This window comes from Leptonotus elevatus, chromosome 6 (assembly GCF_054856555.1).
Source record: "Leptonotus elevatus isolate MCC_2025b chromosome 6, RoL_Lele_1.0, whole genome shotgun sequence".
NCBI classification, from domain to species: Eukaryota; Metazoa; Chordata; class Actinopteri; order Syngnathiformes; family Syngnathidae; genus Leptonotus; species Leptonotus elevatus.
Window position 1 is genome coordinate 17,646,125 of NC_141244.1, and position 25,680 is coordinate 17,671,804.

Consider the following 25,680-nt stretch of genomic DNA (forward strand, 5'->3'; position numbering starts at 1 on the left):
TGACTTTTTTACACAAATAAATGGCAGTTAGGCCTCAGACGTCAAACTGACTGTTGAGTAATATGTGGGGGATTAGCTTACTTTATTGAAGATATATACTGGCTAGTTAGCTATATACTGGCTAGCTAGCGATATACTGGCTAGTTAGCTATATACTGGCTAGGTCGCCATATCCTGGCTAGCTAGCTAGTTAGATAGATGTCAAGTCTGATGTTAGCAATCATCCAGGTCAGTGAGAGGGGTACACTTTAGTAGTATGGGAGCCAAGATGCTGCATTCATTTCAAGTATCAGGCCAGGAAAGATAGCCCTTCAGCACTTTGCCAGCAACTCGAGACAAAGTAATGGCTTCTCAAAAATCGTAACCCGAGTCACATGTCGGTCAAGGTCCCACTGTAAATTTCAATTCAAAAGCCCCTAACCCATTAAAGTACCAATGCAATCTTGATTGTGGATGGTCTCTGAAACAAAACAAGGACAGGTGGTTGACAAAATTGCGCAGCGCCGTATGTTTAAATGGGCCACCATTACAAGTCTTTCCATGCAAGACATCTTAGCGCAGTTTGCATGCGTGTAGGTATAGTGTTGCAAAGCGGAGCATGGAGCACAATGGAACGCGTCTCCTGTGTGCTAGGATCCAGTTGCAGGACTCGATGCTCATCAGGGAAACCGCACGCAGCTAATTTTAGAAGCACGTCAGGGGAACCACTGCGAACGCATTTGGACACACAAATGACGGCATACAAAAAAAACTGTCAGTATAAAGCTTTAATTGCATTCTTGACATGGGAGTTCTTCAATGTTTTCTTAAGGTCAACATGGAGGGAGCCTTGAATACAAGATGGACGTTAGCAGTAGGTTAGGAGGATGCGTTGATACAAAAGGTTGGCTAACTGCGTGGGGTGGAATAAAAAGAAGCACAAAACAAAGCAGCACGGCCCCAAATGCATCTCCGTCTATGACGCCGCTGCGTTGGATGGGCTCTTGCTCTCGCTGACCGCTTTTGCGACATAGCCAATCAGAGTGAGGTATTCCTGAAAGTTGACCTTTCCATCCCTGTTCTCATCTAGGCCGTTTTGCATTTCCTTGACGGCTGCCGAGCTGTTGGCGTCCTGCGATAAATCACAAGGTAGAGATGAAACGGGACAAAGAAAGAAACAAAGAAAATAAACAACAACAGCAAAAATAATGGTTATTATTTACATTATATTTTAACATAAATGCTAAAAACATACAAAGGCTGAGAAGTATGTACCGGTAGATATAGCATTAAAAAAAAAATTGCGCAATTTCAGTTTTTCTGACTTTTGGGGTGCGACTAAAACAATGCAGTGTGTCTCACCCCTCATTATGTAAAATGTTGAGCATTTTCGTTCGCATTGGTGATTATCTGGCGCAATCGCCACATGCAGTGAGCTAACTAACTATGCTTACACCTCAAAAAGGTGGCAGTGGACGTCAAGCTTACTAAAGGTAAAAAAACAAACGTTCTTTGTCATAAAAAAGAAAAACAGTGACTGTATTTCAATTCAAGATTGCCATCTTCACAATCAGAATCCTCTTAACTGTCCAAGTACTGTATGTGAAAACACACAAAGAATTTCAAGCTTGACTTTTTGGGGGTTGGTTTGCACTTTTTTATCCACGTCAGGAACGACAAGACAGTCCTCCAATAAACACGACCACATAAGTGGTTTTGAAAAAGTGTTACGTGGTTTAGTTTAGCGACCTCTATCGGCCATGTTAAATTGCACAAAAATACTCAAGCGGGACTCGAACCCGGTCCGTTTGGTCAGAAGACGAGTATTTATCTGACTGAGCTATTTGGCCAACGATTGATTTAGTGTTGACTGCATGTTTTCGGTCTACAACTCACTGTGCCTTTTCCTAATCTCATTTATTTTAGCCGACAATACCGAAGGTAACAGTTTGTCCAACATAGCGTCATTTAGAACTTTTAGAACTACCAAAGATAACTTGACTTAAGATGGTCTTGTTCTGTCTCGATCTCACGCCGGTCGCCAGTCTCTTTAAGCACAAAAACATCCGCCCATTCATCCAAAAGCAAAGAAATAGTACAAAAAGAGCGCCGTCGAGATCGCTGTGTTAGCCCACGAGCTCCACTAGTCCACTCCTAGTATGTGTGTGTGTGTGTATGCGCGCTGCATTCGTGAATGCTGACTCAAACCTGTTTGACAGGAGAAGCAAAAAGCGGCGCGAGAGAAAATTACTAACATATGTAAACAAACGCACAAGCAAATGAGCATTCATCCAGTGTGGGGAACATGTCTGTTTGTTGTCATGACAAAGTTTTTCTTCTTCGTGTTTTACTGATTTAGCCGCGTTACTGCCACCTGGTTTGGAGTGCGGATACTGCAATGAAGTTGCATATTCGTGTATGCATCGAACCGAGTCGTTTCGGGATGAATATAAAAACCGTTACACCTCTGGATACAACATGGCCGATATGGGTCGCTAAAGTACAATTGGTCGTATTTTGGTGCATGGTAAAAGGACCAATATGGTCATTATTGCTGGAGGACTGTTGGGAACGACAAAATGTCCGGTCTTCGCTTGAGGAGTGAGCTTTTTACCTCCATGACGCTGCCAAGGTGCTTCTTTACCATCTTCTGGAAGGATTTCCCATCCATGTTCTCCTTGCCTCTGGTAGTAGTAAGAAATGTGGTCACCAATGTCTTGATGGCGTCCTCCATGTCTACAGGAGGAAAAAAAGCAAAAACTCGTGAATAGGAATAAATATAACATTGCTATTTTATGACAATTTAGTCCACCACGGTAAATACAAACTGACACCTTTAAAAGCGGATTATGTCACTGCCTAGTGAACATGTCTAGTCCATGCTTGAGTTATCTAATTACGTAAACAGAAAATTGGCACTGACAAAAATGTGTTAACATGACAACATACAAACAGCATCTCTAAACAGCAACATTAGTCAGGCTGGCCCGCCGATTTTCTATCATATAGACAGAATTACTGTTAATACAAGACTGTTTTCATCACCTAGAATATTAATCTCCTACAATTGCTACATAATATTGTTTGTTCTGTAGAATAGGTAATCCAAACAGGTGATGTCAGCATTTGCGAGGAGGGGGAGGGGAAGTGTGAGGTCATTAGGAGAACGAGCGGTGGACACGGCTGAAGGAGAACAGGAGGAGGAAGACGAAGAGGTGAACACAATGAGGGCCGTGATCTCTGACGGAGGACATTTGATCCCTAGGATGCCTTTGGGGCGCATCTGGATCAGATTACCCGCTAAAGTCCGCCTGCCAACACACCTACTGTATACTTCAATGCACAAGTAAGGGATGAAAACTTCCAGGCATCAAAAGTTCACCTACTAGAATGAGATGAGTTATCAAGTAGCTATAATTATTAATACAGTGGCAAGATATCTAATTGAGGCATTTTTAGATGGAAATACAGTAAAAATGGTGGATGTCAAAGCGTAAAACATAAATTTGATGTGAGGAATGAGTTTCATGATAAAAAATGCTCTTTGAAACAACCTAAATAGGAATTGGTATCAAGGCAGGCAGAATGTGTGTTATAGGGAAGTCCCACACTATAAGTAACAATTATTCATCTTCCTACCCTGGACTGCTCGTCAGCCAATCACAGGACACATCTAAACAAACAACCATCCACACCCATGGATAATTGAAAGTCTGCAGTGAATTTAACATGCATGATGTTTTTGGAATTAACACACACGCCATCACCTTCGAACCCGGAACCAACTCAGCTATTAACCACTATTTCATATGTGGTGCACAGACACAGATACTGTATGTAATTCTATTCTGTTCCTCTTTTTTGATGACATAATTTCCTGTTATAGCCAGTGAATATTTTCTTCCACTATAGTGAGTAGATGTTGTGTAATACAAGATGCAGAATGCTATTAAAATTATTTGTCTCACTGGATTGAAAAATCAGTACGCTATACTATTCCACTCCAGTCCTGTTGGTGGCAGTATTGCACATCACAAAGTGGATGCACACGGGCAAGCTTTTTCTCAGCATTTCTATATGCTCAATCTGGTACCCGATGCAAGCAGACTATAACAGCAAAAAGTTAACATAAATACAGCACTTTACTACTTCAGGTTAAGTTGATAGTATAATACAGTACGTCTAGTATTGACTATCCTCCACATTCAAAACGGAGAACTATTTGAAGGCAGCTGCCATGGATCAAACTCGGAGTCCCCCATGTGGAACCGATCATTATCCCTGCAGTGCGGTGGAGGCCTCGCTGCAAGATTTCCACAGAAAGAAAGGCTGAATGACTGACTCGGAAAAGACAATCGGGAAACAGCCGAGCCAATGACGACGATTGAATGCTTGGAGCCATTTTGTTGTCGTTTTTGTTGCCTAGGAACTGCAGATAAATCCCCCATGTGACACGGATGTCACAGCACAATGCTTACTTACACTGAGCACACACACACCCACACACACACACTGGTCCACACCCACAGACACACACCCTCATGTACACACATTCAAAGGAGTAATAATTAGGACGTTGGTTGCATTAACCTAATTACGGAGTGAGTCAAGCCCAACGCACATCGGGATTGTGTTTCATGGAGGGCCCACCACACAGACACACACAATTTTTTTCCGACATACTAGTGAGCATCTGTCATCAGCTTGCTTTTCATCATTATATTTAATTATTTAACAGTGTACTAAGATTGTCCCAACACCTTTGGAACAACAGCTCGGAGGCAAGCGCACCACTGACAGGCCGACGCCCATTAGCAAGCACTCCAAGTGTAATGCGATCAACATGAAACGGAGGCCAGTACCAGGGTGAGAACGTTACGGATTGTGAGGAGAAGAAGGGAAGTGGAATACAAGCACGAGGCAGGCTGCTTGTGTGCACATTAGCACGTGGTTTGCCCTCAAGCGTGACTCACAGGGCTTGAGCAAGGCCCAGTTTATATTGTGGTCTGACTGCACTTGGAATTCAATGTAAAAAAAAAAAAAAAAAAAAGAACTCTGGATGCCAGAGAAAGGAGGTAAAAGATCAGAAAATGTGAAGCATGGATATGGCATTTACACTATCGTTCAAAAGTTCCGGGTCACTTAGAATTACAACAGAACCGAAATACAGTCTTGACATTGTTAATGTTTTTTTTTTATGCTCTTCGTATTAGGACGTCATATACATATATCTCCTTTTTTAGAGGGAGGGAGAAATATTCAGAGAAAAAAAACTCGCAAATTTGCCACTTTATACAAATTTGCGACTTTATAGTGTGGCAAATTTGCGAGAAAAAAACCCTCAGAAACTTACAAGAAATAAACGTAGCGTACTACTCGGATGTTTTTGTTGAAACTTTTCGGTTGGATTTTTAAATAAGGAGATAGTAATGGCTTTAACCATATGTTACGCATTCGTACCGTCAGCTTTGCAAAGGTCCCCACCCTAAAGGATCAAGCATTTAAGTTAATTTGTTAAAATAAATATTTACTTGTACATTTATGTTTGCAGAATTATTATTTACACATTCATACCTTTTGGTATTTTTTTTTGTACAAGTAGCTTCGTTGATGTGTCGAATCTGCTGCTCTCCGTCATTCACTTGCATTTACCTAAAGTATGCTAGCTTCTGATTGGTTAGTGTTTAGCCAGCTGATAGGGGATCAGGAGGTAAAGTAAGAATGAATCCGTCTCCGTCCTGCTTTTTCATTTTATAAACAGTGTCCCATTAACCACCAAACAATCCTCACATTAGACTACAGCTACGCTACGTGTAGTTCTCGTAAGTTTTTTTCTTGCAAATCTGCCACATTATAGAGTCGCAAATTTGCAACTTAATAAAGTGGCAAATTTGCGAGTTTTCCCCCCGGAATATTTCCCCCGCCCTCTCAAACAATATATATATTAATATATTATTATTTTTATTTTTTATTTTTAATACGAACAGCATTAAAAAATATATATAATTTAACCACATTAACAATAACAAGACTGTATTTCTGTTTTGTTGTAAAATTCGCAAATGTGGCACTTTATAAACTCGCAGTTTAGTAAGTATCGTCAGCTTTATCTTTGTGCACGTGTTGCTTTTCTTTGGCTTTTGTGTATTTCGGGACAGGACAGTAGCAATTAGGTAGTTCAGCTCAGAATGAGAAGAGACTTTTATTATTCGCCCTTTGACAGCTAACTTATTTGGTACTTGTATGACAAGATCGTTGAAATGTTACTTCAAAAACTGCCTGCACAGGTAATAACATTTATATGATAATGACAGTTTGCCCATTAATGGATTATTTTTATTTCCATAACTTTCATGCTTTGACATCGGACAAAGCAAAGACACTCACCAGCATTTGTTTATTTATATATTTGGTTATTATTGTCCACTTAGTACTCATTTAATCTTCTAAGCATTTATCAAGAGTTGTCCAAAAGCGTTCCAAAAGCATTTACATTTCTGTCCCTACTCGGTCGTGTCGCATTGTTTGAATGTCACGAGCGAGTGTGAGGAGACCAGACTGACGAGAAGCAAACAAACACATGCGTTGTGCATGACAGATTGTTGAGTGAGTGTAGCAAGTAGAGAGAAGACAAGTAGAAACCAGTCGAGAGGCAAAGCAGGTTAGCAACGCCCAAAGTTAAACTACTAACCTCGTTACTTTGTATAAGACCAAAACACTTGTAGTGATGGGGTACATTTTATGAGCATACAACACACTTAGACAGTTCCACCAGTTTGAACCCTTTATGTATATTCTGCTCATATACAGGCACATGGTGCAAGGGTTCAGTGGATGATTCATAGACGGAGAACATTCCCAAGTATTTGACTTTTCATACGCTTTGATATTTAACTATGTGGGATTTATCAAAAGCACAAGACAGAACTGACTGTGTAGCTTTATCTGATTAGAAAGAAGGAAAAAAAGAAAGGAAGGAAGGAAGAAAGGAAGGAAAGAAAGAAAGAAAGAAAGAAAAAGAAAGAAAACGATTTAACTCAACCCATTGAAAAAAGCTGTAATTAATTGTGCTTTTATAATAATAGGACCATAGAGCAAAAAGCAGAGAAACAACCTACCGGTAGTTGTAATATTATTTACAAAAAAAATAAAAAATCCTAGTGGTACGAGAAAATGTACAAGAATAAAGTCATATGAGTACATGTGCACTGCTGTGAGAAAAAATCTTACTATTACAAAAAAAGTCCTAAAGTTACTAGACAAAAATTTATGAGAATAAAGTTGTTCTATTACTAGAAAAAGTCGGAGAAATTTGTAATGTTATGAGAATCGTACAAGGCGGCGCAATTGCAAATGCTTTTTTCTTTTTTTTTATGTAACTTAATTCAACTCAACACATCTGTTTTTCCCCAGTAACATTACTTTCCTCTCATAGTATTCTCATTCTTGAAAAATGACATCATTCATGTAGAGTGGTGCGGCTGGTGCCTTGAGATATGTGTTGAATTGGTTCCCACACCACGCTCGTATCTCAAAGCATCTGTCCTAATTGAAATGAAGGGAAATTCCATTCATTCGTTACAGTCTCCCCGCAAAAAAAGCTGTTAAAGAAAAAAAAAAAAAAAGTAGCACTCTATAATATAATAATAGAGTAAGCAACATAATTCTCCTTCTGATGCACGCGTGTATAAAGTATGACTACACATGGAGACGGTCACAATTCCTCAGTAAGCTGCAGTAACAAGAGTAATTTTTTGCAGAGGATAAAGAAAATATTCTTGTGAGTATTGTTATATTGTTGGACTATGTGTTGCTCTACAGTTTGTGTTAAAAAATCCATTGCTTAAAAAGTTATAACGCCGCGACACTGATGCTATACGCTAGCCCTTTTACGACTTTTCGCATTGTTTGCTAGCGTCACATTGAACAGACTCTGCTAAGGCAAAACTATGTTGATGTTTCACAATCACAATGTTTACATACAATGCAAGTTTGCTTTGCTTCGTTTGACACTAAAGTGCAACGGGGAGTGGCATTACATAGTTTGATGAGTTGTTTGTTGTTCACTATCTGACAAACTGTATGTATAATTTAATTTATCTCTTCTTTCTTTTTTTTTTACCCACAACGTGAAAAACCCATAAGTCAGGTTACTCGTATCTCAATTCTTTTTTGTAGTGTTTTAATTACAATACATTCAGTATGGCACTCATATTTATATACTTTAATAAGATTTTTTTGTGTGTGTGTGTGTGGGGGGGGGGGGTGTTGTAATTTGCAGATGTGTGGAAACCACTTTCCCACCCTTCAGCGACATTAAAAAGGTGCGACTGTTACACATCCTTGTCATCACCCAAGTATGTACACACACTTGAGTATAACAAAATAATACTGATAAGGAGAAGATAGATAGAAAATCTGACCTCTGTTACTCGGGTCACATGTGCCAAAAACTGCGTAACGGAGACATGGGAAGGGGGGGGTTCAGATATGGCGTGGAGTCTTGTGTTTAGATGTAGCCCAAACTACGGCTGACAATATGCACAATGAGCAGCGGCAGGAGTGACACTGGGCTCATGAATAAGTCACCGTGACACGGCTTGGGTTTCCCTGGACGTGTAAAGGGGCAGGGGTTCGTTTACCGCCGAGGACAACCTGATCTGCCGGGACGGCTCGGTGAGCGCGCAAGAAAAAAAAAAAGAAGCAATGCAACATTCACGAGACGGTGTTGAAATAAGCTACAATTAAAACATTGTGAAGGGAAAAACATCACTATGGTGGGAAAGAAGAAGGAAAAAGCCACACTCACCGTCAAGATTTGAGGAGGGCGGGAAGAAAACACAATAAGCGCAGCAGCAGCAGCTCCTTCTTTTTCCTCTGAGCTCGATGAGGCAGCAACACAAATCTTTTCCGTGATTTAACTTCTGGCTGCCGCGGCCAACTTTTTTTTTTTCACTGTCACAGGGCGTGTGCATGCGCGGGGGAGAAGGAATGCGGACAGGGGCGCCCGCCGCTTGCCTTGCTTGAGCAACCGACGACGTTCGCACTCATCCCGGCCCGTGCCATGCATTTACAACACCTTTGTTACTCTTTTTGTTGTTGTTGCAACTTTTCTCTCATTTTCTACTTTTTCCAGCGTCTCTTACAAGTCGGAACAAGAATGTGTGTGTGTGTGTGTGTTCTCACAGATGCAACAAGTGCCACGCCCTGAAACGTTGCTCACTAGAAAAAAAGAATAGGAAGATGGTTGCTCACTGGAGAGTAACAGTTTGAACAAACACACCACACAGAATGCCTTTAAACACGCACATACTTATTGTGTGTGCATATACAGACACCTCAAAAGTATTGGAACAGCAAGGTCAATTGCTTTGTTTTTGTTTGTATACTGAAGACATTTGGGTTTCAGATTCAAAGATGAACATGAGACAAAAGTTCAGAATTCCAGCTTTTATTTCATGGTATTTATTTTTTTAGATGTGATAAAGAACACAAGAAAGCGCACCTTTTGGATCATACACAGATCCTTTCCTTCTCCATACCTTTTCATCACTTTGGCTAATCTTGGTCTCATCAGACCGTAAAACTTTGTTCCAAAACTCTTGGGATTCATCCCTGTACTCTTTTGCAAAATCCAATCTGGTCTGGTAGAGGTGATGCATTCTAAAGGCTACGAAACCATTTTGTCAATTTACAGTACACTCTAAAAAAACAGTTGGGTCAAAAGTAACCCAATTATGGATAAAAAAAATGGACAGATCCACTTTATGGGTTAATTCGACCCAACTTTCTCAGTTGTTTTATTGTTTTATACAAAATTACCCAATTTTTTTACCCAAGTAAAGGATCTGACCCACATTTATAAGTTTTTTTGACCCAAAGTTGGGTCATTTTTGACCCAACTGTTTTTAGAGTGTAATAGGCTTCAGAACGAATCAGGAGAAGCTATCTTGGAACAATATAGTGACTCAAAACACACTGCCAACTCAACAAAGTAGTGAAAACCTGGAAGGTCTTAAGTCAATCACCAGATTTTAACCGAACAGAGCATGCATTTTACCTCCTGGAGAGGAGACTGAAGGGAGAAACAAATAAGAACTGAAAGTGGCCGCAGCAAAGGCCTGGAAAAGCATATCAAATGAGGAATGCAACAGTCTGGTGAAGTCAAACAAAAGGTGCTTTGTTCTGAGTCGTTTTAAAAGATGCAAATACCATGATATAAATAAGCTGCAACTCTCAACTTTCTGCCTGTATTTATCTTTTGATCTGAAAGCCCGGAACAACAAATTCAAAGGAACTGACCTTGCTGTTCCATTACTTTTGGAGGGGACTGTGTCTGTATGTGTGTGTGCAAAAGCGGGGGAGTGTTCAGAACAGCAACTGCTTCTAACATTGCAAGAAAAACACACAAAAACATTGCAGTTGACTCAAACCTTCGGACCGTATGGCACGCAGACAAGTGAATGACATCACATGATTGGTCGAATCTCTCCCTCCAGTATTGCCGGCCAATCAGCAGCTGCAGTTCTGCTCCAAGTTCAGCACACCATTGCGGATCCTGTCCAATGGGAGAACAATTGCGTTCAGTGAATGTGTCACTTTCGACAGTTAATGGAGACTTCAATGCGAGCAGATGTGGTTTAGGAAGGATATGTAGCTCTGTCCCCATCTGGTGGACGTTTATCTGAACTGCATGCATGCTTAAAAAAAAAAAGGAAAAAAAGCATGGAATTTTCCACACTGAGTGCATTTGTCTGCTCACCAGTCAGGATTTACAATTTTTACAAAAGAATACAGAGAAATTTTGTGTTAAACTGTGATTAGAATGTGTAACATTAGAAAGTGATTTGATCAAGACACAGACAGGATAAAAAATGGAGATAAAATGTACTTGTTAGGGCACACCCCTTACAGGAATACAACGAGGGTCCGGTGACTGTAAACACTGGGCCCGTTGGTGTGAGTCATCAGTTTAACTTTATGTGTAATTGTTGCCGTATTATTTGTCTACGCGTGCTAGTACTTGCTAGCAGATGACTAAACGGACCATTGGGTGTTTTGTTTTAAAAGAGACACACTATGACGTGCTTTTGTCAAAAATCAAGAATTAAACCAAATTAGTAATTTGATGATAATTTAGTCATTTGAAATGACTCATCCCCTAATTTCAACATCTGAAATCAAGTCAGCCCCATCCACTGTTGGGTGTGAATTTTAGTAAAAAAAACAACAACAAAAAACTGCTCAATTATCACTTAGTGCAGTCGATCAGTGCATGTGGCGCGCATGCAGCGGACACAAACTCTGCATAAGAATGGTGCATCAACTCAAAAATGCTTAAAAATATCATTATATTACGATTAAGAAAGCAAGTTAAGCCTCGTAGCGTTCCTAAAGTGACGATCAAAACTCTTGAATGCGTCTGGTGATTGACGAGAGCACGACGTGAAGGAGGGTGACTCTCCCGATCGCATGTTGTTTCTTTCGGAACGCTACGAGACGTAAATAACAATGGCGGCGTATGTCCAAATAAAGTTTCTACAGAATGTTATAGTTATGTTAGTAGCAACCAAATAAATAATATAGAGCAGCAAACTTGTTATTAGAGTCGAGGTTCCTTTTAATTTTAACACCCGAGATCCATTTCCAGATGCTGGCTCTGATGTTGCCACACATTTAATTATCTGAATAATGCGTGACGCTACAACAGCTGTGTGAACACATGCCACAGAAACAGCAATGTCCCCGATTCTGAGAGTTGTGTTAATAAATCATAGATGGGGAAAATGCCTAATAACGCCAATTTTATATTGCCAGAAAAGGTTTTTAGAATCAAGTATTCTATTGATTGATTATCGCATCGATTAACTGGGTAATCAGATAAAAAAAAATAATTAAGTATTATTAGACACAATAACATGCATGTGAAGTGCATGCATGTTTTGTTTTTCGTTTTACTGTAGTGTCTGTGACTTTTAAGGCGCATGGCTTTAAAAAGGCAGGGCTTGCCCTGGTGAGTGACTTGGGCGTCAGAGAAAGAGAATGTAGAGTTGGCTGGCTGTTAACTGGCTAACCAGTTCACCAGGATGCATGTTGACAGCATTTGTATGAATTAATGCACTTATTATGCATTTGTCTTCTCAACATTTGTTCAATAAAAGCGATTGACACTGTCTGTCGCAACGGTTTGGGGCATTTATATTGCCGTTGTTGACAAACTCTGAATAGACTTCAAAATAATGCATTGATCGACATATACTACTTGGTAAGGTAAGGTTTATTTTGAAATTGGGTTTCTCTCAGCGTCTCTCACTTATTTCTTATTCTTCTGCCAACTAGACTTTAAACTGAGCAGACTCAAATTAAGCCCAGAGCATTCATGGATGAAGGTAAAGACCAACTGCAGACATAAATCACTCACTAATTGAGCAGTATCCATTGTGGCTACTAGAGCAAATGTACCATTGTGCACAAATGGTTTAAAGGTTTTGTCAAGTTTGGCGGCATTACTGGACAATTGTCTGACTCTCCCTTTTCTTCTTCAGGGAGTGAAAAAAAAACATAGTTGAAGTGCTGCAGGGAAAGAAAATAAAGTCATAAAACAGGTACAATTACAGCGCCAGCGTCGCCAAAACTTTTTGCGAACGAGCCACTTGGGCTCGGGAGCTGACAAGCCTTATTAGTTCAGCTAAAGCTTTGACAGGATGTGCATTAGGGAGACAGTTATAGCGCTAACAAGCTTTGTGGCTTCATCATCCAAAACCTACTTTGCAAAAGTTTTCAGGTCCCCTACATCCTACTCTGAGTCATCAGTGAGGAAGAACAGTGCAGTTGGACCTATGTGAGTTTATAGACTATCAATCAAAATGGCTGGTGGGATATTGTAAGACCTGAGTGGTATTTTGTATAATAAGCAATGCTTGAAGTCAACTGACACATCACAAAAGTGTTGTATTACAAAAAAAAAATAATAATGACCAAGATTAATCATTTCTAAACCTTTTCCACCATTTATGTGATTTAAACTTTTACAAAACCCAATACTTTCCTACTCAACTTCCTGGCACACTTCACATGATAGCCAAAAGCAACATATTCCAGTTAAAAAACAAACAAACTTAAAGGTAATTTCAACAAATAAAATAAACAAACCTAAGCAGTAGTTTAAAAAAGAAGAAGCACAAAGTCAGCACAAACATGAGCAAAAACTGTTTTTACGTCTACCTTGGATGGAACGCCACAGCCAGGTATCCATATGGTAAACCGGAAATTGCCTCAACTGCATCCGGGATCATATAGATTTTGTTTATTTTGCTTGTGCGCTAAATCACTACTGTGACTTCTGATTTGTCAAATAAAACGTCAATAAAAAAAAACTGACCAATAACTCTAGAAGACGTACATTTGGATATACTGTACCGGATTTTATTTATTTTTTCATGTAGTGGTTTTTTTTCTTGCTTTCCGAAAATGTTTCAATGGGTATACGTCACGTTCTGTTTTTCACACATCAGCTTTGTTTCCTGTTTGTGACGTGTGGGCCGCGTCCCAATTCTTGCGCTTCCGCAAGTGTGCCCCTCAGTTGCGCGTTCCCGTCGACGGGTGCGAGTGTGTCGGTCTGTCTGTCCGTCCGAAGCATTTCAGAGAGTTAAGACACCCTGCGCGCTCCCGCCCAGAGGGGTGGGGGTGCGAGTGTTGGAACGCGGCCATCATTGGCCAAAATCGACGTTGACGTGTGAAACCCAGAAGTTGGAAGTCCGTGGCATCTACCCCATATGACTTACTCGACATGCTATTAGGCTAAGTACCATTAAATTGAATAAGCAATCGTGTAACGCACATACAAAAACAATTTTACTGACTGTCACTACTCAAATCTAAATGACCAAAACCGTTTCATGTCAACCTTAATAAACATTGCAGTATCTTTCATTCAGTGTGTGTTCTCATTAGGGTAGAGTAGAAGATAACCCATAGAAACTCCACAAAATTAGGTCCAAGCCAAGATTCATACCTTAGAACTGCAAGGCGGATGTGATGCAACTGTGAACAGAAGACGCCTTGACACAGTTGTATGCCAACATTTTATTTTAACTGCTTCCAAGGCAACGAAAGTGACAAGTACTAAACTTTCAACAACAAGTACTCTGAATGCTGCCACACATGTGACGCCATAGTGTTAGCTGCAAGCAAAAGTAAAACATCAGTCAATCTATTAATACAGTGTTGTTTCAAAATAAAACACAAATTAAGGACTTTAGTGCACAGCATGAGTGATGTCAACAAACAGCGTAGAACAATAGTTTCTGTGCCTTTCTATATTTCGCTAAACTAAAAAAAAAATAAGTTACTTGTAAGCATTTACTTAAAGTATGTACAAATATTTAAACAGAAAGGAAAACAGGCTTACTTTAAAAAATAAATCACTTATAGCTGAAGAAATGTCACTATTGGAACCAACTGAAATGATTCAAGCTACATCGTGTCAAAAATAAGACTGAACAGTGTGAAGGCTACAGCAGGGCGGGTGGGGGGCAAATGTGGAGGAATAAGTTCATATATATGAACCACTCGCAGGCAGTATGAGCCTATCAAATTGCTCTCACTAACCTATAAAATAAAACAGCGCTCAGGGTTTTTCATATATTGGCTTATTTATTTACAAGCAATATTTAAATGTCATCTTTCTTTAGCATAGTGACAGGCAGAACTAAATCTCAACTCAACGGCAGAAGGTACAACGAGCCTGAAACGTGTTGCTAATTCATACAACAAATTGCGTTCAACAAAACAGGCACATATTTTCGCACTAAATACATTTGTGAGTAAATTTAGACTATCATCATTTCAGTAGTCAGCCTTTTTGCTGCATTTTTTTTTTATTTGGTGGTGTGCAATGAGATATTTCTGATGTTAAATATGTGCAATGGTTCAACAAAGGTTGGGGAGCACTGGGTGGTTAAGTGGCAAACAAGAAACGTGTATCCCACAATGGCGCTCCAATAACGTATATTTTGTGTCAAATGTTTGCCATGCCAGCAAATATAGCAATTCCATGGAAGACTCCTAAAAAATAATCTGATAGTGTGATTTTTTTAAAATTATACCCAAAAATGGAAAGTGTATTACAAAATGAGACCTGCACTGCGGTGGATCAAATGTACTATAAATGGTGAGACGTTGTTGTGTGTTGTACATGTTGACAAAAAAAAAAAGAAGTGAAATTGCACTCAAATGTCTTCCACCAGCCAGTGTTCCCTTTTTAGCGATGGATTCCGTTTCCGTCCCTTCCTCGTTCAGCCACTGGCTCGTGCGCTCTCCTTCCTCCACTCCCCTTTGCGTTGCACGCTTCCTCCTGGCGCTGCAAACTTCTCCAGCGCTTCCCTGGCGAACACCTCCATCTCATCCTCCAGGTCGCTGTCGTCCTCGCCGTCCCCTTCCACCATGTCTTCCAGAATATCCGACACGTCCTTGACGAACTTGCGGAAGTTGACCCGGTCGTGCGTGAACACGCCGTCCTGGAAGAACTCGGAAGCGAGTTTTCGGAGCTCGTCCCTCTTGGCGGAGTCCACGCCGGCCTGCTCGGCCTTGGTGAGGTAGGCGTGGAGGATGGCCTCGAACTGGGGGAAGGAGACGGGGCGGAGCCCCTCGGCCTGGGCGCAGGCCTCCTGGGAGTGGCAGTGCTGCGGCTCTTTGGGCTTCCTGTGGAGGCGCTTCCTCTGCCGGGTCCAGTAGTCGGTGGAATCCGCGAAGGACTGCTGTTGCTTCCTCTCGGCCCACATGTTCTCCTCGTGATGGTGGCCGGTAAATTTGTGCTTGTGCAGGTTTGACTTGTCCCCTTTCAACTCTCCGCTGTCCTCTTTCCTCTTGTGTCCGTCTCCGTTCTTCCTGCCGTCCTTATCACCTTTTCCATTATGACTCCACTGCTTCCCGTGGTTATTCTTACCAGCTTGTTTTTTGGCGTCCTCCACATGTTTCCTCTCTCCTCCTCTTCCTTTGTCACCATTGTTGCTCTTCCAGGTCTTCTCTTTGCCACGCTCCTCAAAGCCTTCTTTCCCTTTTTTCTTCCACTTGTCCTTTAGCTTGTGCGTCTCGCCTTCACCTTCGTCCCTTCTCCACTCTTTCTCCTCCTTTCCTTTCCATTGCTTCTCATGCTTGTCCTTCATCCACTCTTTCCTCTCCGTCTTCTCGGTCCGCTCCTTCTTCGCGTCTTTCTCTTTCCACGTCTTCCCCTTGTCCCCTCTGCTCTCCTTCTTCCAGCGTTCCTCTTCCTCGCGCTTTCCTTCCCCTTCCTTCACCCCGTCGGACTTTCCGCGCTCACGTTTACCACTTTCGGCCTCCTTCCGCTCTGACCCGCCGCCGTCTTTGCGCTCCTTCCATTCGGATTTCTTGCCCTCCTTCCGCTCTCTCTTCTCACCCATGTCATGTTTATGCTTCTCCTTCTCAAGCTTGCCGTTCGTTTTTTCGTCTGCTGGCTGACCACTTGGGGGCACTGCAGATGAAGAATATCATGAAAGAATAGTTACAAATCTTCCAACTCTTCTTCTCATTACCCACTTGTCCCTCCGCACCTGTCAACTTACTGACAGTGGATGTTAAATTTTCGAGTTTGTGCTGAAGTGTCGGAAGAGTCTCCAGCTCCCTCTTCAGCCTCTCGTTCTCTTTCTCAAGGACAGGAAGAGACGCCACCTTAGACTTCAACCTACTGTTTTCCTCCTGCCAGCGCAGCCGCTCCATTTCGTCCACGGCCGCTTGACCATTGGCCGCTTTCAACTCTTCTTTCTGGGCCTGGTTGAGATGGAAAAGTCGGCATATCACAAATAAGGTGGGATGGTGATCAGACATGTTGCGGGAGCAGAAAAAACTAACTGAAGAAATGACAGATGTGTAGAGTTAAATACTGACTGTGTGTTCGCTTAATTTGAAAGGAATGAATGGCCTTCACAGTTCACAAGTTACCATAGTTGGCAAAGATTGTAAAACAAGTTGTATAAGTCTGTTTTGGGGCAGGAAGTGTTTGTTTCCACTCACACAGGTTGCAATGAAGTCACCCAAGGACAAGCTTGCAAAGATTTTCAGTATTCTTCAGGCGCCAATCATGCTGTTAGACTCTGTATTTTTTTTTCTCTCTAACAGCTTGCAGCCACAGTGCGCTGCAATGGGTGGTGCTTTTGTCCATTAAGTTTATGTTCGAATTGGCCACAAGCTTTCGGTCTTGTCCGCAGCTCATTAAGGGGGGAAGAAAAGGAGAGTGAGAAGTGGAAACATTTTTGCTTAGATGGCTGATTGTTAAGGAAAGACAAAAAACAAAAAAAAAGTAAAAACCCTACAAACTAAACTAAGTCATTGAACAAAATCTATTTTATTTTTAAACAAAATATAGAATATTTGGTACATATGAAATTTGTAGTACCATGTTAAGTTGAAATAAATGTTGACATTCTTCTTTTGTTTTAATTCTTCTTAGTAACACTGTCCCATCGCTGATGAGCTATTTTTTAGAACAGACCCACAGGCTACTCATGTTGTCCTCACCCGCAAACGTGAATAGAATAAGCGGTGAAGAAAATGGAGGGTGCTTTTTTGACTGTCCAGTTCTGAGGGATGTGTTCAATGGAGTGTGGTTTCCCAGGAAAATGGAAGCAGAACTGTTTTGAAGTGGAAAACCGACCACTCCAAACAGTCGTGGTGAGCCGTGTCGGTAAATGCTGCCCTCTCGTGCCATTTAAATAGCTATTGCTTTTGGGGTAGTACCGAATCCAGAAGGACAGACTTTGGAATCGGAGGGTTACAGTTCAAGTTCCGCCATAGACATACAGAAATTGCAACTTGGGGAATGCTTTGTCGGCATCTAAATAACCATCCAGAAGCCCTTGAGCAAAAAGTCACACACAGGAGACACACCTGAAGTTGAGCTTGCAACATGGAAATTTGCTGGTCTCCTTTGGCCAATTTGGCCAGAAGCTCCGAGTTGTCAGCATCGACTGGGGGTGAAAGAGCCTCTGGATGAAGCCACTCCTATGACAAGTACAAAAATACGCAATCAGTTCTGAGTATAGGACAACTGGGATAGAGGGAGGGTATCATGAATTAAATAAATAAATAAAATGAAAGCAATAGTAAACTGAATACAGATGTGAACAAATTAACATCAGACTGACCTGTTTTCCTGGTTCTTCCGAATCACTCAGCCCCCTTGTACTGATGCTGCTCTCTAAAAGTCATTGCACATGGTTAACAATGTGTACTTTCAATTATTCAAACGTGAAGAGAAACAACGTGAACACAAATTAGTGAGGCATCAGTTTGGTTTCCATTCCATGCGGTGCTTGTTTAATTCCAGCTGGTGGACGCAATGAGTATTATCATCTTAAGTCAATAATGAACAAACACACAGCTTACCCTCATCCAGGTCCATGAAGACACCTGCAGGTACAGCATAAAACATTGTTATCCATCAGCTCATTGCCTTCCAACAAGGGCCGAAGCTCACATGAGCTCACCTACCTGAGAACAAGATGGTCCCGAGTGCGACCATGATGACAGCGCCCAGGATGCATTTGTTCAGAGAGAACATGTTCTCATCCTCCCTGTGACGTGGAAGCTGGAATTCTTCTTCTTCTCCTTCCTCTTCCTCATCAATCCTCCCGATTCGCTCCAAAGAGGCCAGGAGGCGCTTCCTCTCGGACTCGGTGTCCTCGGCCCGCTCTTTAGACGATCCTGGCTGCTCCGAGCACTCTGGAAGCAAGTGAAATATTGTTTACATTTCAAAGGCTGAGATGTAGACCAAAAGCTATATCAACAGGGGAAAACCCCCCCACATCCAGCTCGGGTAAAAAACTACTTTTGCATGACTTAGCCACATCCTCTCCAAACAAAATAACCATGACTTGACACTGAACAGAAATAACCATATGCTAAAACACACGCATAACAAACATGCACTTGACTAATTCAAACCCAAAAACGTGTAAATATGTTTTTTAACACTTCCCAAATTTTATTTATACAGTTTTTATGTGTTTGTTTTTATGCAAGAGCATACAGAGGGCTTCGATGCAGCTTCTGACATGAAGAGATGGCTTAAAAAAAAAAACGGCCAGCAAGTGGCAGCAGAGTATAAGAGATCAGCCAGGGCCATGTTGCAACAAGCTCTTTTTGCCAGTGTTTTCAACAGGAATGTGAATAATGATGAAACTTAGCTATATTCTAATACTGCAAAGCGGAAACAGATACAATTATACTTTTTTTTCCTGATGAAAGAAGAGACTCTAATCTTTCTTTTTGGTAGGTTCCATGTTTTTATATCAATAAAACACAAAATTATGTGGGCCTTGCAAAATCTGTCAAAATCCAGTAAAACAGCAGGGAGCAAAGGGGGTTGCTTCAGTGAAAATGGCTGGGAGTGAATAAGTTAAGTTGATGTCATGTCATTTCAACAGCAATTAATTACAGTACTTGTATTTTTATCTCCACCAAGGTCAAAAAGCTCAAGGCGAGAGAATGTGTTTTGGAATTTAATTCCATATTAAAAAATAGAGAGGAATATGCAAAAACAGCTTAACCAATTTTAATACATACTCACAAGGATTAAATGCATTCTGGTGCATATCAGGTAAAAAAATCTCATTAAAGACCCAAAGCAACAACATCCACCCCCCCCCCCCCCCCACCCCCACATCACAGCTTTTTCTGGTTCATTCGGACTATTCGCACATATAACAGTCACCCACCCCTATCTCAAGTTGAATAAATATATTCTCCGTGGTCTATTTGGTCATACCTGTGTGTTTAGAAAGAAGGTCTGACTCCTCCCCTTCCTGTTTTTCTTCCTCCCTCGTTTCATCATGCCTCTCTTCTTGCTGTGTCAGCTCCACGCCTCCCAGAGTCTCTGTGCTCATCAGCGAGCCCGAGGGCTCATCAGGGGAGCGGGTGACGTGGCTCAAGGAGTCGGAGAAGGCGTCTTGGTTGGGGCCGTCAGGAGCAACCTCTGATTGGCCGTCGCCGGAAGGAATGGGGGCATCAGTGACAGATGAGGGCACGGAGGGGGGATGATCTGTTCTGGAGTCTTCACTTGGGTCTGCTTTTGTCTCTTCTGCATCCTGATTTAAAAAAAAGAAAGAAAAAAAAAAGAACCGGGTCATCCAAATTCATGAGTGTGAACTTTTACAAGCACTGTTGCAAATTAGACTTAAACAAGAAAATGTCAAGTTTTTCTTCTAACTTTTTTTCATCTGTTTGAAGTTTATTCTCACCAAGAACAAATATTAGACTATTAGATGGCTTGGAGTTAGTCATGGAAACTGAGTGAAGTGCTTCCTTTTGCGATGGTTTTACTGTGTTCACTAACATTGTGCTGCATTTCACACAGACAAAATGTGTGGACAACCTGTATTGTAAATTACCATTTGCAAAAGCCTTTCAATAGGTGCGACACTGTCAAAAAAAACAACTGTTTCCACTTGCCTTGTGTTATATCAACTGTTCTTGTTTTGTTGTCTTATTTCAAATTACTACAACTTTGTCACATTTGAAAATACATAGAAATGGATATCTTCTTAAAATAATTGCCTAAGTCATTGTTTTGCATCAAATCATCGACCTCATGGTTCAAAATGTGTGGTTACATTTTTTGGGTTTCCTGAAAAATCTGAAAAAATGATTTAGGAGATTATTTTTGAGTAGAATCATTTTGAGTACAATCATAAAAACAAACTGGTACCATGGGAACACATTTATTAACTGTACGGGCAATGTTTTAAGTAAGTAAGTAAGTAAGTAAGTATTTTGACATTCATTCTTGTAAAAAATTGAAAGCCATTGCTACTATTAAACACCTAAAAAACAATTAGAGTCAATATTAAATTAAATGACATGACAAACGTTTACTCACTATTCATTTAAATGACATGAGGAAAATGTGAGTTAATGTTTAAAATTCTTGTCAAGCAAGGGTTAAAAATTTTTTTTTTTAAATAGTAAAAGGCAACAAAAAAAAAAACAACTACGAGTGACGACTCGTATAGTGACGCTAACCGCTTGGAATACGAGTCTGCTCTCTTCCTGTAACTTGTGATGTGATTGTTCTTCGCATTGTCTTATCTTGGTCTTGAAATAGGTGCATATACTTCCCAGAAAAATTTCGAATTCTGATTTGTACAATCCCAGTGGCACGGAATTGTATACATTCTGTCACTGTATTTGCTAAACATGACTGGTAATGTCGTCTGACCTTATGGTCCTCCGCCGAGAGACTTGATGACGATTCTGCACCCTCTGCTGGCTGGTTGCTTGGCTCGCTAGCTGGCTCATTTAAAAAGAAAGAAATGGAAAAAAAATAAAATCATCTAAGGCTTTAAGAGTTCAATGCAGTCCTTTCAAGGAATCAAAGGTGCCGTTGCATCATTGTGTCAGTAAGCAAATGATTATGTAAATAGAAAGAAGAGAAACCTTGTTCATGATGCGTCGTCTGTTCCTCCTGAGGCCTCACAGTTTCAGCAACAGTCTTTTGGTATGAAATACACAAAAACAGAGTCTCACACACAGTGAACCGAATATGTCTAATATGACAATACGCATTCTGACTGGAACTGATTATCAGAGATAAGTAAGAGCGGAAAAGCTACTGCATAATCAGGTGACCTAAAATAAAGTGTAACTGGGTCGAGCAGTTTTTCCCGTATTGCCATAAAACCTGCACTTTAACTGAGGCTTTGCATCGTGGCGACTTGAGAGAATGAGAGTACCTCAGGACTGACGATGGTCCAGCTGTTGTTGGCGCTGTTGCCGCCAGACATGGCCCCGCCCCTTTGAGGCCGCACTTGTCTCCTGCAACAAAACAAACACACATAACCTGACCAGCAGGCCACTGGAAGATACAGACGAAAACGAGCGGGCATGGAATGGGTGAGGCTAGACTAGAGGGTGTGTTTGTGAGTTCTGCATGAAAACACATTTGGATGTTTGTGCAGTGCAAGGACGAACTGTCTGACGGTAAACTACAAGACGCTAAAAACCAACAGAGTTAAAAGGACAATAACAGAGTTCTTATATTTAGCCGTTATGAATCACCGAAATGGATTTGAAATAATGAAGAAAAAAGTATGTATCAGTTGAAGGCAATAATATTTGGACCATTGTCAACCTTCAATGCCTGTAAAGTGTTCGCAAAAAAATGTCAACGCACTGGTAACCCTAAACATAGATTAGACTTGACCGTGAAGCTATAGCGTGCACGTGTACCGTTGGGCTGCTAATGGAACGTGCTCACTGTGGCTGATAATTCGATGTATATAGGATGATACACACTTCACTGATAGGACCGATGAACATTGACCATGAACGCTCTGTGAAAACAAATATTTTTTTTTGAAGGCATAGAATTTCAATATTCTTCAGTGGCCAAGTCAATAGCCTGATGTCAAGCTAATAGAGCATTTCCACTTACAGAATACAAAAGTGAAGGCCTCTGCTGAGAGGAAAATTAAGATATGGTCATGTGACTCATGTCCATGGGCTCCGAGTCCAGACTTCAGGCACTCATCACAGGCAAGTATTTAATCCAAGTATTGAGAACGATGGTTATCTTATTGTGCTCAGTTTTTTTTAAAGAGTAACTTGACAAAACAGAATTAAAATACATCCACCAGAGAGCAACTAATGTTTACTATTCAATGTCCTCCCTCTTGTCCAACATTAGCCTGACAGTGCTAAACGTTGAACGCATTTACATCCTCTATTAATGCACACGCAAGATTTGAATACTTTCCCTGAGGCCTCACCCAGCTCTGTCAACAATAAAGAGCTACTGTAGTGTGCTGTCACCAGTTTGCAGCAAGTGTGTGTGTGCACAGGAAGTGGGTTTCCCAGGGGCCATTTCGAATTTGCCATTAGTAGTTTGTGTGTGTTGTGGGAGTTAAGTCACCCTGGCTTTTGACGAGCAGGGGGAAATGTTTGGGCCGAGGCTCGGGTAACTAAGGCTGGCCCGCGCTGTGAACACAACAAAATGGGCTGAATCGGCATTTCAACACCACTAGGCTCTTCATTGATGGTAACAAAACCAAGTTGCAACTGTATAGATTGGAAACACTCAAAGGGCCGATATAATTTGTTCGAGGACGCTGGTAAACCTGCCATTAATTGAGCTTTCAAAACAATTATCCTTGTAAAATAGCTTTTTTTAAATGATCAGGCAACATTTAAGTAAACTAATTGGAGCTCGGAGTGGCCCTCAATTAATTATTCAAAATTAAAACGCTTGCTGTTTCTGATCAGTTTCAAGTTGCAATAACAGTGTTCACCACTAGATGGCAGACAACACTCAGATGCCCAGAATGACTTCTTCATCAGTTGACAGTTCGCTTGCAGTGCATGAGGAGTTACTAAATTACTAAAGTTGTTTTGCTGTTCATCAGTGTTGTCCCAATTTTAAATGGGAATGTTTAAACAAGGATGGCCTTTGCACAGGTGACTAGCAGACTTTTCTTGTCTTTTTTTTTTAACCTTCTAGCAAAAGCCTGAAGGTCTTGAGCTAATATTGACTTCTATTTGGAACTGTTCTTAATTCCCTTCACCTTGACTTAGGCCTCAGTTCTCACTGGAAAAAAAAAAAACAGCCCAAAGTATGATGCTGCCACTCAAGTTTGGTTTCATTTCCAGGTTTGAGAAAATTCAAGTGTGTTTTTGCTTATTTTAAAATGTATGACTGTACAACATGGCTCTATCTTTCATGAACACATCGCGAGCCACATTCTCCCAGTACTGACACATTTCCTTCCTGTGCGCTTCAATTTAGGTCTCCTCTCCCACGAGAAACTAGCCTGAGGTCCGAGGAGTATTGTGGAGCGTCTAGTGGGACGGCTTACATAGATATTCGCTAAATATAGCTGCCTGGAGATTGACTGGAGACAGGAGGGAGGGGAAGCATGCAGCACAGCAGAAGACGGCTGGATTAGTCCAAAAATTTACCAGCTGTTGGCTTTCAGTTACTCTTAGTTTATGTCTCATAGGAAGTCTTGAATTTGGGTTTTGCAGTGCTTTAACAGGCATCGTTAAAGTATTGAGGTTCCTGGACAACTGCGGGCAAGGAAGAACTACCAAAAAAGGTCAGGAAAAAGACACAGGCTGAGGCACCATTTTGACAACAACAATGTGGGCCTGATAGCTTCTCAAAACAATTTGTTCCATAGGAATTAATGTCAACTCAATTATTATTGGTGTAAAGTATATATTTTTTAAGAAACACTTTAACAAAACTGCCATAAAAATTTTTTATCCAAGTTGACTGCTCTGCACTACTTACCTGCAGCGAATAACTGTCAAAAAAAAGAACAGGTGCCTGTTTGTTACTGTCAAGTTTGCCATATAGTTTTTCCATACAGTACTCAGGAGTCAGGACTACCATTTGAACCACTTTCATAGTTTCACTCATAAACACACACACAATTCTTCTTCTTCTTCTTTTTTAAATTACTTTTATCGTTAGGCAAAGGCACAGGAAATGTATGAATGGGTGATTATGATTTAATAATTCCTTTTGTAAAATCTCACGAGATTTGACGAAGTCTCGCGTGGTGACAGTTGAGGCTTGAGGAGTATTCTAGTGGGAGATGACGAGCATCACGCACAAACCACAAGTAAACATTGAGGGCTACTTTTAGACCGCAAATGCCATTAACATCCACGTAGAGACAAATAAATTCAAACTAAAACTCCCAAACACGCTTGAAATGAATTCATTGATCTTCTCTCCAAGTGAGGACGTGAGTTAAACGTGACCGTATGTCAAGGAAGAGTCAAACAAACAAATACGGCGTAACGAACAACGCCAGAACTCACGTTTTAGCTGACTAATTAAACAACCACCCGAGTCGACCTTCTTACCTTCCTTACACTTTCACTTGACTTTACCCAGGCCTCTTTACGCGGTGTTAGTTCCGAGGCAGTCGTCAGTCTGGAGTCTTCCTTTCCATCCAACTTGAGAACTGTTAAGTCAGAAGAACGTGCCTTCAAAACTCCCACGAGCCGGCACGCCCCCTCATCCAATCACAGGCGAGATTTGATCATGTCCCGCCTTTCCCTTTCTAGAACGACCAATCGCAGCTTGTCCTCACTCCTACTGTGTTTGGGGAAGTTTTCAGGTTGATTGACGTCGAGCAGGTGACGTTGAGTACAATGCAGTTTGCTCACACCGAAATGTATATATTAAATTCACTCTACCACAACAGCCTGGAATATCTACCTTGACAACTAAAGCATACTTTTTAGCTATTGAAAAGCAATAATGCAAGCATAAAAATAAAATGATTCTATTGATGAAGGCGTTTATTTTGACACCGCAGTGTGTCCCTGTACAGTCACAATCAACAGCTCCACATCAGCAAGCTTGTAAATGTGTCCACGGAAAAACAGCATCCTATAGACAAAGGGAAACAGCAATAGAGGATTACAATTAATGGATTTATTAAATATATTAATTATACATTCATTTAAATGAATGTAATTTGTGTGTCATTTTTTTGTTATTAATTAGAAATAGGCACGCGGGAATAGAGAATTATAATGTAATGAATAGGGTTATTAAATAAAGCAATACATTTAAAAAATAATAATTTCAATACAATTATTGTATTATTTTTCTAACAATTAAAAATATTTTTTAATATGACTAAACTATAAAAACTACTTGTGAACAATGTTTAT

General features: G+C 40.8%; 2 protein-coding genes across 4 annotated transcripts; both read right to left on the reverse strand.

Moving 5' to 3' along the window:
- Window positions 1-752: 752 nt before the first annotated feature.
- LOC147172386 (protein S100-A13) lies at window positions 753-13,252 on the reverse strand. Of its 2 annotated transcripts, XM_086078387.1 has the most exons (4): window positions 13,204-13,252; window positions 10,413-10,537; window positions 2,594-2,715; window positions 753-1,111 (listed from the first exon to the last, which is right to left on the reverse strand). In XM_086078387.1, the coding sequence occupies exons 2-4, from the start codon at window positions 10,447-10,449 to the stop codon at window positions 956-958; spliced, it is 315 nt and encodes a 104-aa protein (XP_085934513.1). In that variant the 5' UTR covers window positions 10,450-10,537; window positions 13,204-13,252; the 3' UTR covers window positions 753-955. The 2 variants fall into 2 exon arrangements, with proteins under 2 accessions (XP_085934513.1, XP_085934512.1); XM_086078386.1 differs by lacking the exons at window positions 10,413-10,537; window positions 13,204-13,252 and adding an exon at window positions 8,789-9,137.
- A 797-nt stretch (window positions 13,253-14,049) lies between these two features.
- pbxip1b (pre-B-cell leukemia homeobox interacting protein 1b) lies at window positions 14,050-25,392 on the reverse strand. Of its 2 annotated transcripts, none has more exons than XM_086078723.1 (11): window positions 24,862-25,392; window positions 21,726-21,807; window positions 21,430-21,484; window positions 21,212-21,282; window positions 19,763-20,081; window positions 18,487-18,717; window positions 18,382-18,405; window positions 18,141-18,193; window positions 17,884-17,997; window positions 16,551-16,767; window positions 14,050-16,471 (listed from the first exon to the last, which is right to left on the reverse strand). In XM_086078723.1, the coding sequence occupies exons 2-11, from the start codon at window positions 21,774-21,776 to the stop codon at window positions 15,276-15,278; spliced, it is 2,331 nt and encodes a 776-aa protein (XP_085934849.1). In that variant the 5' UTR covers window positions 21,777-21,807; window positions 24,862-25,392; the 3' UTR covers window positions 14,050-15,275. The 2 variants fall into 2 exon arrangements, with proteins under 2 accessions (XP_085934849.1, XP_085934850.1); XM_086078724.1 differs by having other exon boundaries at window positions 16,563-16,767; window positions 24,862-25,388.
- Window positions 25,393-25,680: the final 288 nt, after the last annotated feature.

Bases quoted from the DNA above. Each gene is read 5' to 3' on its own strand.
- LOC147172386 (XM_086078386.1), bottom strand. From the start codon at position 8,954: ATGCACACGCCCTGTGACAGTGAAAAAAAAAAAGTTGGCCGCGGCAGC. The intron at 2,716-8,788 runs GTGAGTGTGGCT...TTCCTCCTGTAG, and splicing joins GCCCTCCTCAAATCTTGACG to ACATGGAGGACGCCATCAAG. The intron at 1,112-2,593 runs GTAAAAAGCTCA...GATTTATCGCAG, and splicing joins ACCTTGGCAGCGTCATGGAG to GACGCCAACAGCTCGGCAGC.
- pbxip1b (XM_086078723.1), bottom strand. From the start codon at position 21,776: ATGTCTGGCGGCAACAGCGCCAACAACAGCTGGACCATCGTCAGTCCT. The intron at 21,283-21,429 runs GTTTCTCTTCTT...TAAATGAGCCAG, and splicing joins GACGACGCATCATGAACAAG to CTAGCGAGCCAAGCAACCAG. The intron at 16,768-17,883 runs GTGTGTCTCCTG...CATCTCAACCAG, and splicing joins TGTTGCAAGCTCAACTTCAG to GCCCAGAAAGAAGAGTTGAA.